Source organism: Solanum verrucosum, unplaced genomic scaffold (genome assembly GCF_900185275.1).
Source record: "Solanum verrucosum unplaced genomic scaffold, falcon-dt-bn FXZP01000102.1, whole genome shotgun sequence".
NCBI classification, from domain to species: Eukaryota; Viridiplantae; Streptophyta; class Magnoliopsida; order Solanales; family Solanaceae; genus Solanum; species Solanum verrucosum.
Genome location: NW_026019930.1, coordinates 830012 through 845259, shown reverse-complemented (window position 1 = coordinate 845259; position 15248 = coordinate 830012). Strand labels below are relative to the sequence as shown.

Here is a 15248-nt window from a genome sequence, read left to right as displayed (position 1 = left end):
GTGAAACTTCGTGCCAAATTTAGGGGGCCACGGATGGGTTAGGCCAAAATACACAAATATCTTTAACTTGTTTTAGATCACAAATTTCAAAAGTTTTCATTTCTTAAACAGCATATCCAATCAAACACTCACGTAAATTTGGACGAAGAGAGTATGTGAAGATGCTTGTAGAATCTCAAATATCTTAAACCAATCCATTGGATACAAGGTATGGTATACAAACACTCATGACACATTTTTTCCCAAAAAAATAACCAAGGTATGATATACAAATACTCGTCAAGCCCCAAAAATGTAGAGCTACCCACAACCAAATGCCCTCTACTAGAATACATTTGGCTGTTTTAAGGGAATGTAAGAACTAAAACTAAAAATAGCTACTATCTAATAATGTAAGTGGTCATAGGAGATCATTACTGCCCAACTCTAACATCAGTCCAACAAATCCCGCGAATCTGGCTGAACAAGTGCCAGGCAATATAGCACTTCATTCCCATAATTCTGTATCAACAACTAAACTAATGAGGACCTATGAGAACCTACTTGTTACCAAATCGGCCTTCTCTCCTGGTCAGTGGCCGCTTATATGATTTTTGCTGTCCAACTGAATTTCCAGCTCCAGAACTCATTGCTCGATCATTCCGGCTCACAATTTTTATGGGGTGAGCCTCTGTGTTAAAAACCCATTTATCTAGGGGAATGACTGAAGGGGATGAGTAAAGAAGATAGAGATATTTAAGCGTCTCTGCAAGAAAAAAGCTCTGCATCATATTGTCTTGCACACCAGTGTTAACCTGGGAAAAAACAACAAAAACAGGTGTCCAAAATATCATTGAATATCAAATCCTGAATATAGAAAAAAAAAAAACCATTTGGTGTAATAGTCACAAGCATAACTCCCTTACTGACTGGAAGATAGTGACAGATCAAGCGATAATCCACTTTCAAACAAACACAAACTTGAGCTGATAATGACCAACAGTCATTGACACATATCAGCAATTTTACATTCCACCCTACAGTTTAGATTCATTCTTGGTAAAATAAGCTCTTATATGTTTTGAACACACACATACACCCCCCCCCCCCCCAACACCTTTTCCCTTTTTCTACCACATTTTTCTGTATAATTGAAAAGAAAAGGTGTTCCGAGAAGACAGACGGTCAAGCTCTGCTGCCCCACAACAAGTTGAGCCAAATAGGAGAAAAAGCAACAAAAGGTCAGAGGAGATAGGGTGCCCTTACTCAGCTTGCTCAATATTTCTCTCATATTATTGGCATAGAAATGTGGTGGAAGCTTTCAAGATGTCAAATTGGAGAATCCAATTCTTTGATCTCGAGATTAAACAAAAGATTAATAACAGATCTTATTTTAACATTATGGTTGTGGTGTTTCAAGGTGATTAACTCCACTTTGAGATTGTGCAGGGAGGTAATAGGACCTCTACAAAGGTGGGGTGTGTAACTGATTCGACCATAGGTCAGGAGTTTTTATGCCTGAATACTTCATTTGGTTCCCCTATTTGGATCAACCTATTCTTCAGCATGGTACCAAATTGAACCCTTCGAAAGGAAAAATTGTGGGGTCTAGCTGCAATATACCTTAGGATGTATATCAAAGTCAAAATCGAAGGCGAGGAGTTGCTCAATCTGAATCAATGTCTTAGATCAATAAGCAAAGTACATCATGTGGCAGGTTTGTATTTTATTTTTATTTTTTGGATATATATTTCGGTTCTTACCTTTCAAAGAAATGACCTTTTTAAATTTGAAGATAGTTTCACTTAAACTTATCATTTTACCCTTAATGAGAAGTTTCTATAGCCACCTAAATATTATGGCATATTTAAGACCACAAGTTTCGAAAGTCTTGTAGCCACACAACTGTTATGCATGTTTAAGACCACAATTTCAAAAGCTTTCCTTTCTTTCTTAAACTTCGATATTTATTTTTTTGCTATAAACAAGAAGTTTGTTGTTGGATAGAGAAATGGATAGACTTCTGGGAAGGTTAAGCATACATGTAACATACTACCTTTATAAATCTCACGACATTTGGGAGAATCAGTAAAATTAATTTAATTATTAAAAAAGATAATTTACAAATGTTTCTTGCACTATCTTTTTTGTTGATATAATGAAGTTCCATTTGTGCCCTATTCCCAAAATTCTAAAAAATGTCATTTTTCTTGGTATCAAGTACAGCACCTCAGATCCTAACCATGCTATGCAGTCTTATTGTTCTTTCGTGAAAACTGAAATGTAGAGGCAGTGGTTGCTTGTGACAGCTTTCAGGAAGGTATCAGGTAAGTGATACAGCACCTCAGATGTTCTTTCGTGAAAACTGAAATGTAGAGGCAGTGGTTGCTTGTGACAGCTTTCAGGAAGGTATCAGGTAAGTGATACTGGCTAAGTGGCCAAGAAACGCATCCACAATTTTGTCATGACTCGTGCAGCATCAGAAGCTTGCAATCTCAGAGAGTCCCAGGGATTATAAAAGGATGGAGGGGGGAATAGGAATTCTCCTGAATAAAGGGTTCTATGTTGCTCAAGCATTTTGACATGTTTGCTTGAGAAAGCAGATTCAGATACAAATTTACGTCTCAACAAATGAACTTTAACTCGTGAAAATTGCTCATGTTATAAAGTAAAGTACAATTCCACCAGCCAAAGGTCAAGATTATGCAAAGCAAAGAACCATAGAGTGAGGTAAAGGGTAAGAAAGCATCAGCCTAAGGTGAAAAGGAGGAAACAGAAGTCTAAGCAGAATAGATGAATTATATATCAAAATCACTGAACCCTTTCAGATCTGAAGCACTGAAACACAAATGCCAGACAATGGAAAAGGCATCAGAAAGAAAATCACCAATAGGAGCCCCATGTTATTCTAATTCAAATCTGGGAAAACACAAACATGCATGTATATGAGTATATCCCAACTATGGTACTTAAAACAATAAGAATGTGGGTATCAGAAGACACATCTTCCTAACAATGACACTAAAACACACCGTCTTCACTAAGAATTGCAAACATTCAAAAAAGAACAAAGAAAAAGACAATGCTGAAGACATTGAAAAGCAGATAATAAGGAAGGCATATATCCCACTTATAGAGGTCAACAGGGATCATTTGAAGAGATGAATCAATCTGGAAAAAAAATCATCAGCTAGAGTTAAAGAGTCTAAGTTAGTACTTACATCTTTAAGTCCAACGTATCCAGATTCTATTCTCGAGTTCTTTTCAAATGCCTGGAATATGTTCCAACCCCACTCTTGGTATGTCTTGTTTCCAGTCAAACGCCAGAGGTAAAACAGAGATTCGACCGTTTCTGGCCTTAGTATGTTCCACGATGTGCCCACAGTCATATCCTGAAAAGCATTAAAGAGGAAAAACAACCACAAGTTCTTTATCAACATAAGTAAACAGTAATGACAAATATGTACTAATAAACTAAGTGGCAAAATCGACCTGGCCATTATTAAAGACATAGTTTTCTCCTGCCAACTTTGTAGGTGTTGACTGGTAGAAGTTATAGCAAGTCCAAGCAAGCTGCAAGAAGAGGTTAATAGATCCAGTAAAATAGCATTACTCAAGCATTCTGTTACTAACGAGCAATAGTGGAAGTAGCCCACTATGGATACTCTGTGCCTTCTTTCCCGGGCACCCTTTATCTGTGACAGAAAGCTAGAAGGTTGAATTATTAAGTCTGGACATACAGGAGCTATATGAAAATGCTTAGCTTAATGACACCAGGTAAACATTCAAAATGTGCCTCTCCCAACTTAGGATTCATAAAGTCAGCTGGAAAGAATCTGAATACAGAATATGGCATAGGTTAATTTATGCTTCACATTGTAGTGCCACCAAATAAATAAAAGCAAACCAAACTTGGCAGAATAATGTCCAATGTAATCTAAACAACCTCACGCTCAAAGTTGATGCAAAACTATCATGAGATACAGATGGTCAGATAAGAACTTAAGTCAGACCATTGTGCTTTTTTTTGTTTTTTTGACAAGGAACTTAAGTCGGACCATAGTTTGGAGCTCTACAAGTTCAAAATACCTCTTCTGCCAGTGATAAAAACTTCTGAGACTCATCAGGACCATAACCAGACGAACCTAAAGCTAACATTCCTGGAGCAAAGCATGCAAGTTCATCCATCTGTACAGAATTCAAAAGTATTAATATGGTCTAAGAATCACACACATGACCAGAACTCACTGCTTCCCATTTGAACGCTATACATCACCTTGTCTACGAAAGAATATCCAACCTTCTCACTAATATAAGCAAAAGATGATGGAGAAGTCCTCCGCACCAAGCTTAAAAGACCTTTCATTGATGTCTCCCACATTTTTCTGTTTGGAAAATTAAATAGAAGAATTGCATTTAATATGCTCGAGATTGCAAAAAAATGTATTGACATATATGCATTGACATACTTTGACTTGGTCCACATTTCTGATATATGCATTGACATACTTTGACTTGGTCCACATTTCTGATCCTTTTTGTTCTAACTAAGTAATTAAAACACAAATCTTTCAAGCAATAACCAATTTCATCTTCCTCCACTTCAGACCAGTAAAGCATATGCAGTGGCGGAGCCACCTTCTGCTAATGACACCCCTTCGCCAGAAAATTACATGGTTTAGCTAGGTTAAAATTTTAGTTTAACGTATATATGCTATATGTTGACTCCTCTTCTTTTTTCACATGTGTTACATTTTTATATTTTGACACCCCTTCCTAAAATTTCTGGTTCCTCCACTGAGCATATGGAGCTAACTTTGCATTTCTCAAAGGAAACACAATTACCCATTACGACGCACTGAAGCCATAAACCCCCAGTTCTTTGGTCTTTAAATTAGCTAATGCAAAACAGCTTACAACTGCTAATCAAGATAACAGCCATAAGGAAATCCTCAACTAAATTTAATAGTTTTGACTAATCTAGTTTGACCAGCAAGGAAGTTAAGTAAACAAAACTGTTTGAAACTTAGGATTATATCTGAAATTTTAGAGATATGTTAAAGTAATACTTGGAAGATGTAACTAGAGTACAAAAATGCAACACCAAAAGAGTATTCTATTGTTAATCAAGATTGTAAGTTTTGTACTTTTAGGAAAAAGTGATGGGACTACATAAGCATGCCTTCATTAATGCTCGCTCAGGTTTGAGATTGTGTATATATCAGAATAATATTAAAAATAGCAGTAAAGTTTTTTGATGAAAATAGCAGAACAGATACTTAGCAGTAAATTTAATCACTCTTACTCTGATATATATACATATATCTAATGGTATGATAATAACTAGCTCTAATAATTCAGGTTTGTTTTAATGTATTAAGATTACATCAACTCTTCAGCATGTTGTCATTGTTCCCCCTTAACAGTGTTTTTTCTTTTCATGTTCTGTCTAATTCATGTCTTTCTTGATTGGGCATCTTGGTCTATATATGTGAACATTTGAATAACATTTCTATTTGTTAGGCCATGATGCATGACAAAAGACTTGGTTCAGGACCGACAAAGTATCCTAACGGACCTAACCTTAGTTTATGCATAATAATATCACTGGAGAAATAAAGAAAATTTAAACTTAAGCTTCTTACCTGTAGCTGTCCACGGCAGCTGTTCTGTTTCCTTGTATCCAGACCTTGAGTAAATATTCATAAAAGCTGAAACAACATCTTTTACTATAATGTACAAAACAAACAAAGGAAAACTAAGTGCCAGTGAACAGAGGGATATGGTGACACCAGTCCATTCTCAGTTCACATTATCAGATAAGTCATTTGGAAAAAGATAATGAAAGGCAATTCACCTGTCCCCCATGGCCCCAAACGTTATAGTGGAGTATACAACCACCTCTCCCTCTGGATTAATGTGTATTGGAAGCAACCCATCATCTGGGAAAGTTTTACTAATTTCTAAGATGACATTCTCCGCCTGAAATAGAACGTTATGCCATTTGGTCACTAGCAGAACATTGATTCGAGTCTGTGTAGCTTAATCAATTTCTGTCATGCCCTTTTGATATTGTAGTTTTATTTAGTAGCTATCAAGATGTTACATATTGAAATCTATTGGGGAATACCTTTTGTTGATACTTCGGGTCTCCTGTTCTTTGTGAAAGAGCAATAAATTCAAGCTGCTCAGAGGCAGAATCTGCCAGGATACTATGACCCTGAGAACAGGGAGAACAATAGTTTCAGCAAATGTACACTAGAACTCCAGAAATCATTATATTATATATATATATATATATATATATTACATGCCATGAGCCTGAAATATTCAGATTTCAAAACGATAGTCATTGGTATGCAAAGAGGATTCTGTATTGCAAGGAATGGAAGGTGCTTTGAGGACAGATGTAACTCCATGCAGAGGATTAAGGAGAACTGTATTGCAAACTTTGATTTTGGGTGTAAAGAAGGAAATATAGACGATGTAATTCAGTTGGTAGATTTCCTAGGATCCTTGTAATTAGTTTGAGTTTCCTAGGCTCATTGTTAACTTTTTGGAGGTGGCCACTGCATAGCCCTTAATGCTGAGGAATATGAATTACCAATTTTCAAAAAAGGAGGATTCTGTCCAAGTGCTTAAAAGGAAAAAAAAATTAAGTAAAGAAATGTTTTCTCCCAGTGGATGCACAACACCCTCACCCTGCAGCTCCCCAATATTCCCCAAAGAAAAGAAATAAACAGCACTTAAGAAGAAAAGAGTTGGATTCACACAGGAGAACTTTCAGCAAAAGGACATCGTTAAAACAGCCCCCCCTACCCTGCAAATATCTTCTCTTTTGAGCCGAGGGTCTATCAGAAACTCTCTACCCCCCAAAGGTAGGGGTAAGGTCTGCGTACATCTTACCCTCCCCAGACCCCACTTGTGGGACTACACTGGGTATGTTGTTGTTCACAGCATTAAGAGATGGCAGGTTGCATAAACAAGTCGAAAATATATGGGACAATTTCTTAGAGAATTGCAAATTGCTAAGTTGCACAAGACATGTTTCTACTTGCAAGCTGGAGTCAGTTGGGAGAAAGCACGATGGGATGTGGCAAAGAGAGAGAAAACAAGGGGTGGATCATAAGACCCTTTAAGTATATTTTAAGAAAATTAGAGCATTTCTCAAGGTAATGCACGATTCTTCGATCATGCAGTTCCCCTTTTAAATACACTTCTCCAAAGCTGGAATTTCCTCCATGCCCTTCATGGAAAATGGGTGCAGGGTAAAGCATCAAATGACTTGTCAAATAAAATTTAGAATAACGCCCAGCATGAGATACTTGAGTTATATTCCAGGGAAAATCAACTTGAATTTAGTAAAGTTCGGGTTTACCCCAGTCCACCCATGATTATGTGGATTCCCATGTGACAAGTTGATAATGTTGTAAGGGATGCCAGTGGATGTATTCCATGCAGGCAACAGTCTGTCAGCAATGTCTTGAGCCTTTTCTAGGAAAAGCTTATCACCAGAGAGGTCATACGCACTAAGAAGTCCACCAACAACTCTATTGTTAAATTACAGAGAATTTAATCAGTAAAGAACATAGAAACAAATCATCAAAGCCGATAGAAGGTGTCAGGAATCTAAGTAAACGCATTACTAAAGCATCTTAAACCTTATAAAGCAACCTTATGGTTGTCTCAAAAACACTGGCATCATAATTCTTGTTGAAATCCAGGGAGTTTGCAACCCACCTGCCATCAGAGCTCCTTGTTAGCCACAAGCAATAAACTCTTGCTTGAAGCACAAAAATATGGAAATTCACAAATGTCTTCCACTTGGCACTATTGATTCATAGATAAAAGAAAGTAATACATAAACCCTAAAATCTAAAAGTAAAAGGGATACTGGCAGTCCAATGATTTTGAGAAGACAAGATGCCACACATAAAATCCATAATCCAAGGAAACACAGAACTCTAAGCAGTCTCTCTCGGAGAGGACATAGGGTGTGGGGCGGGGGGGGGGGGGGGGGGAGGTTGGATAACTTCATATTTTAATCAGAGAGATGACAAGTATAAAGGATATTAACTCAAGATGCATTTTAGATTTATCTCATACATCATTACTTAATTCTAGTGATCGCTTTCATATTTAAATAAGATTTTAACAATTCATTCTCTTCTTGAGAACAAAATTGAGATCATGAGTAAGAGGAATTTTAGTAGCTTAGTAGGTTGGCTTTCAGTTCCCCACCTTGTAATCCCCCTCCCCCATTTCCCCTTCCCTACTCCACAATTTTTTTTCTTTTAAAAAGAAATAACATGAATAATATTTGTCAAACACAACCATGGTTATTGTGTGCAGAGAAGGATCACCGCCAAATAAGATAAAGTAGAAAATGGGACGTCCACATACACAAAGCTGGTATTCACATAAACAAGGCTTCAATCTAGGATAAGAAAGATAAACTCAAGGCTTTTAGAAGCAAGAAAACAATAAACTCACTCTCTAGCTCTCTGAAACTGCTCATCCAAGCCCATGATATATAGTGTGTCAAGAGAATCGATTAATGTTGCACCAAGACCACCAAAACTGTCAACACCATTCTTTGTTTGTGGCTGGCATTGCAAAAGTTTAGCACGACAATCAAATAGTTGCGGGCACATGTCAAACAGAGGATATGATATATAAAGTACCACAAGCACATAGCAGAAGCAGATCAAAAAGTATCAAGGGAAATTTATCAGCCTCTTAGATTTAAAATTGAATATATACCACCAAAGGATGTGGTGCACTGGATGGGGCTGCTCCTCCCTTAACCAAACGTCTCGGATTCAAGCCTTGGCTTTGGAAAAATCTTTGGTAGGGAATGCTACCCTCGAATGGAGCCCTACCCGACACAAATCCGGATTAGTCGGGCTCCAATGCGAATACCGGACACCGGATGGGAAACCAAAAAAAAAAATGAAATATAAGTAAAAATGGAACTGTCTCCCAAATTTTCACTTCCTTTCTTGTAGTCATAATATAAGATATCACCAAAAAAGGTCAATGAGAATTAATTCCACATAGATCCTCTGTCTCTTCATAAATTTGACCGCCTAAGTCTGCCTATAAGGGTACTTCAGGAAAATTTTGAAAAGCTAACTGGGTGAATTTTTTCATAAATCAAATGATCAGTCAAATAAAGACAAAGAAAAGGGAAGTAGAGAGTCGAACAAAATCAAATATGAAGCTAGCAATTCCATCAAGAATAAGATTTGTTCAACATAAAGTTATATTACTCGGAAGCAGAGCCCTAAATACTCTAATCATAAACAAACTTCCCCAAGATTTTACCTCACAGTGGCCTTTTAAGAAGAACAAGAAATATCTTGTGCAACAAAATACTTATTCCAGTGATTAATTACTTTCTCCGAAAATGATTGTTTAATATTTCACAGAGAAGTTAAACACAGAAGATTGATGTTTCACTTTTGATTGCACCAAATGTTCCCTCAAAGCTTTGACATAAAAAGAGCTTACAAGATAAGATCATAGTGTTATCTTCATTACCAGGATGCTCAAAATTCTTGATGAACTTCTCGAGCATCTAACTGTATGAATAATATTCCCACATCAAGAAAACTCCTAGTGTTAATCGTACTTCGACATGAAAGGATTCTTGAGACAAGAAACAATATTAGATTATTTCTTCATGTTTACTCAAAGAGTGGACACAAGGGTAAATGAGTTATTACACAATGAAAAGCAGATCATAGAATTCTCCATTAGATCAATTGCTAAAAGACAAACTTGAAGTAAAGAAAAGACAAAAGATTTCTAGCTAAAGAGGTAGTCAATTTGGAATGACCAAAGTTACACCATTCATGTCAAAGTGAAAGTATTTGGAGAAAAACTGTAAAAGTAGGAGTTAATTAATTGAGACTACACTTTTTACATATTTAAATTTGAGGTAACTCCTTTTTGGACGCATTTTAGAAACCCTCGAATACAAAACCTTTTTTTAACCAGTAATCTTGAGACTTGAGTATAAGATATTGTTCATATTTGAAACTTCACTTTTTACATATTTAAATTTTGAGGTAACTCCTTTTTGGATGCATTTTAGAAACCCTTGAAGACAAATAATTTTTTATCAGTAATCTTGATTAAAAGATATTATTTAGTATAAATTAAAGAACTAACTTAAATAAGATAGATATCTAGGTAGGTGTAGCTTATTCCTCAACTTGTAGACAAATAAAACCTAAAACATACACCAAAAATGTCTAGATCAAAGGAGCATACACCAAAAACGATGAAACTATATTTCTGGACTTAAACTGTTCTATAATTGTTCTATAATTGGAATAAAGCAAAAAAAAAGGTTGATCCAACATCTTCTGACGAAATATTGAAGGACGAGAAAAATATGAAGACTCGCAGTTTAAATGGTCAGCTTAAAGGTAAAGCATAGCTATTGTTCACCATCACACGAAACTTTAAATAGTAGATACAGAAAATACAAGAACATCCAACACCAGGCAACCATTTAAACGCCCTACAGAGATACCTCTGCCAAAGATATGACTGTTAAATGACTAAATACAATGGAATAAAGGTAATTTGTGTACAAAGAAAACTTATTAGAAGCAACAACTGACCTGAAGTTCATCGTGGCCCCATGCATATTTTTCATATGAACTCCAGGCATGGCGCATAGCATCTTTCACTTTTTCTCTTCGCTGAGCATCAACAGGATCCTCTGTGTAATCTATTTTCTTCCCCACATCACCACCACTGTGACTAAAATTCATCTTTTCACCTGATACACTTTGATCATTCTTCAAATCCTCCAGCTACAATGCCACAAAGACCATAAATGGAAACAAAGCCAGCAATTAAACCATGATGAAGGAAACAGAACTAAATATTAAACCCTGTGAGTTTTGAAAGCAATAACAACAAACAAAAGAAAATGAGACAACTTTGCCAAAACAAGTGATGTTCATATATGTTCTATTCTCCTAAAAAGACCTACCAAGTCCTAAATATAACATTAGTCGCAGCAGTCTAAACCTGCCAGAACGCAGACGGACCTCCCATCTATTCCTTCCACACGCCCTCCACCACATCCACCATCACAGTTGCCAAACCTATTGCCCACACTACCACCATCTTCTTCTTTTTCAATGAGGCAATATGATTACACACACCACCTCTATCTTCATTGCTCCTGTCCCCAACTACCTCTCTCCCAATGAGTTCCTTCCTGTTGAACCCTAATAAGCATGAGTAGTTTTCATACAAGATAAAAAGAGTTGAACCTAATTGCAAGAAATGATAACTGAATCAGGTTTTCCATTCTAAATAGTAAAACAATGTTTTCATTCAATTGGAAGGAGGAGAAATCGCTGTGTATCACCAAAATTATAAGAAGCTAAAGCATAAAGATTTCCCCACAAGCCAAGATTTATAGAAGAGTTGAAAATTAATCATACCAGTACAGACTTTGAAAAGAAGTGCGGAAACTGCTTACCAGATCTTGCAACCGTATCACTTCTTCATTCAACTTAGAGATCTCTTCCTGCAAAATCACAGATTCATTGAAAAATTGCAAGACAAACTGAATTTAAAACTCCAAAATGTCCCAATCATAACTGCTTTAAGAACCACTAGCTTGCTTATGAAGTATATATAGCAACAAACTTATAAATCAAAAAAAGATCACAGGACAGAGTAGAAGAAAATTCTATACAAATTGAAGGGAATTAAGAATCAAACATTATTAGAACTTTGCTACTACTAGCTAGAAAACCAAACTTTCACAGGCTGCCGACACCAATAAACAGAAAGCATTAGAGTATTACCTTTTACTTAGTTTCTTTTGAAAACTAATTGATGTTCACATGCAAGACGGAAGAACTCAATTACATTTCTTTTTATCAACAGGAAATTCCCCGAGAGCCATTGACGCACAGTACGAAACTAGGAGGGATAGCCCCTCTATTCTTATCTACTGAAATACCATGATTTTATCGGTGATATGGTTCAAATCCGTGACATGCACCTAACCCACACATCACACGTTGCAATTTTACCCCTAAACCAAAGTTCTGGGTTGATATCAATTAACATTTTTTCGAAGGAGCAAAGGGGGAGAAAGAGAAAGTACGCCCACATGCAGGCTCTCACTTAGAAACTTAAACCAATCACCAGACAACCAGTCAACATCTGCTTTCCTAAGGATTTTAACAGACCATAAATTCCAACATGATGAAAAAAGAACGCCACACTTCTTATCCTGGAAATCCGACAACTGAACCTCCCCCACTTCATTAAATGAAGCAGCAAATACTAAACTATCTAACCTTACTTGGATAAAGTGATAAACCATGGATGAGATCGTACCAGCATTGATGAACTAGATCCCATCAGAATTATTAAGTTAAAAGTGCTTTTGGATGAGTCTAGTGCTAGGATAGTGACCGTTGGGAGTCCTCTTGCTGCATCTCTATTTTCAACATGGGTCTGGTTTAGTAGAATTCCAAGTTCTGGCCGTACAGACCTGCGCAAATTTGGAATTAAGGTATAGCTCTTTGCTGCTAAACGATCTAACCTTATCAAGGGAGTCATTCACCTTAACTCAACTTATGTTTCAATTATCAAAAAGAACCTCAAAAGTATAGTCCTGCAGCTACTAGAAGATCTCTAAAATGAATGCCTAGATATCTTAACACTTTAAAATAATCAAAAATCAAATCTCACTGAGAATTCTTTAATCCCATGCTTAGTGTTGGGACTAACGATCAACTATTTGATTGAAGAAGGGCCTTGCTAAAGTAATTCGTAAGGTTTACTTCAACTCATTACAGATAATAATTCCAGTAAGAAGTTGAACTACCTTGGATCTTCCAATATAGAGACTATCAAATTAATGAGGACTGGTACAATACACATAGTCAGATACAACATACACTGAGGTACCTCAGATTTGGGGTGGCTGGGCACTCAAATACTCAATTCTATCCGCCTAGAACACGTAAATTCTCCAATGAAACATAGACATTCTTATTGTGGTAACAAAGAAAGACTAGCTCAAAAGTAAAACGGAAACTATCACCAAGAGAATCAATTAACAAGTCAAGAAATGTTACATTAATTCTACTACTAAGAAAATCAAAGAAAAAAATGTGGACGGCGACAGTAAAATAACAATGAGGCAAATCTTAGTAGCTCGGTTAATTGGTTACTTGAACTTATTCCCCCACCTTATAATCCCCTCTCCATTTCCCCTTCCCCGCCCCCAATAAAAAAAAAAAGTGGCAATAAAGTACGGTAACAGAAAAACGCGCACCTGGTGATCTCGGACTAAAGTTTGTCGATCCAAAAAGAAGAAAGTACCGAATACGAAAACGATGAAAAGTAAAGCAAGACGCTTGGGGCGTTTCAAATAGTAAGATGGATTGATGTACTTCCACTTATTCGCTAACGATCTACTCCTCCCCATTTTCTGCTTATCAGAGAAATTGAAAATTGATCACAATCGAGATTGGTGAATGAGAGAGAAATCCATTGGGAATGAAGGGATAATGAAAATAAAATGGCAAGTAGTTAAAACGAGAAATAACGAAGACCAATAGCCGTTAGGGAATAGGGCGTAGGAACTAGCGTACGAATTCCTCTTCCTTTTTTTTCTTTAGTTGGTGCCAAATTGGCATGTAGACTGACATTTTATTTATTTTCATGTCCGTGTGTTCGAATCAATTTTTGCACACCATTAACTGATTTTGGGAACTCCCTCCAGCAATAGATGGAACATGTGCATGCGAAAGTGAATTTAAAATGTCTAACTACATGAAATAAATCAAAATGTTCTCAATTAATAATTTTGTCCAAAAATATTTCTATCATCATTACTTATAAGAGTCAAAAAAAAATAAAAAATCTTATAAATAAATTTATTATTGTTTTCCTTTTTGGACACATCATTTTCCTATAAAATCAATCAATTAATAGATACTCTCTAGAAAACAACTAAAATTAACTAAAATCAATCAATTTATAGATGCTCTCTAGAAAAACAACTAAAATTAACTAAATTTCACAGAAAAACCACGTAAGCAAGCCAAAATACCGCTTTCGCCTTAAATTACCTCAAACACATGTCTCTTCTTTTTATCATAATTTTCAAGCAGCTTTTAAAAACAAACTTCACCTTAACATGATTTTGTATTTGTAAAATTGTTCATAAAAATTGAGTATGAGAAAAGAAAAAATTGATCCAATCTGTTTACAATCACTTAAATCTTAAAATGTTTACAATCACTCGAAACCTTAAATAATAGAGAAAGAAAATAGAAGAACACCAATCAACAAGTAAGGCATCTAAGAGCCCTACTAAGATGCCTCCACCAAAGATATGACTGTTAATTAACTAAATACAATGGAACAACGGTAATGTTTTTACAAAAAGAACTTATTAGAAGCAACAACCCAGCCTGAAGTTCATCGTGGCTCCGCGCATATTTTCATACAAATTCCAGGCATGACACATAGCATCTTCCAATTTTTCTCCTTGCTGAGCATCAACGGTATCATCTACAATATCCATTTTCTTCACCACTTGCAACTACATCTTTTCACCTTATACACTATCGACCATTCTTTAACTCTTCCAGCTACAATGCCAACAAGACCATATATGGAAAAAAAAAAACCAGCAATTAAATCATGATAAAGAAAACGGGAACAATAGAAAATGAGACTACTTCCCCAAAACAAGTAATGTTCATTATATTCCCTTTTCCGGAAAAGACCTAAAAAAATAACATTGATCGCAGCAGCCTAAACCTGCCAGAACACAGACGGACCGCCCATCTACTCCTTCCACCATCACTGTTGCCAAACCTATTGCCACACCACCACTATCTTCTTTGTATTTATTTCTGAAGCAATATAATCACCCACAAAAATTCTATCTTCATTTTTTCTGTCCCCAAAGGCCCAACTACTTCATCCCCAATGAGTTCCTTCCTGTTGGACCCTAACACGCACAAGTACTTGTCATACAAGATTTTTAAACAAGGATTGAACCTAACTGCAAAAAATTCAAAATCGATCATGATCAAGCTCAAGATTGGTGAGTGATACAAAGGGGGAAGAACTCCATTTGGAAAATGGAATGAAGGGATAATGAAATTAAATAAGTAGTTGAGATCAAAATCAACTGTTTAAGCAATTGGATATTTTCAAAGAATGCTTTACTCGGGGAGTACTCTAAAACCCTGCACCGTTTT

General features: G+C 36.2%; 1 protein-coding gene across 1 annotated transcript; it reads right to left on the bottom strand.

The window, feature by feature from the left end:
* Positions 1-527: 527 nt before the first annotated feature.
* LOC125828181 (mannosyl-oligosaccharide 1,2-alpha-mannosidase MNS1-like) lies at positions 528-13461 on the bottom strand. Its single transcript, XM_049507506.1, has 14 exons — positions 13307-13461; positions 11489-11536; positions 10614-10808; positions 8473-8585; positions 7654-7719; positions 7358-7529; positions 6110-6199; positions 5837-5961; positions 5625-5690; positions 4256-4364; positions 4069-4167; positions 3472-3552; positions 3201-3371; positions 528-794 (listed from the first exon to the last, which is right to left on the bottom strand). Exons 1-14 carry the CDS (start codon positions 13457-13459, stop codon positions 540-542), a joined length of 1743 nt encoding a protein of 580 aa, XP_049363463.1. The 5' UTR covers positions 13460-13461; the 3' UTR covers positions 528-539.
* Positions 13462-15248: the final 1787 nt, after the last annotated feature.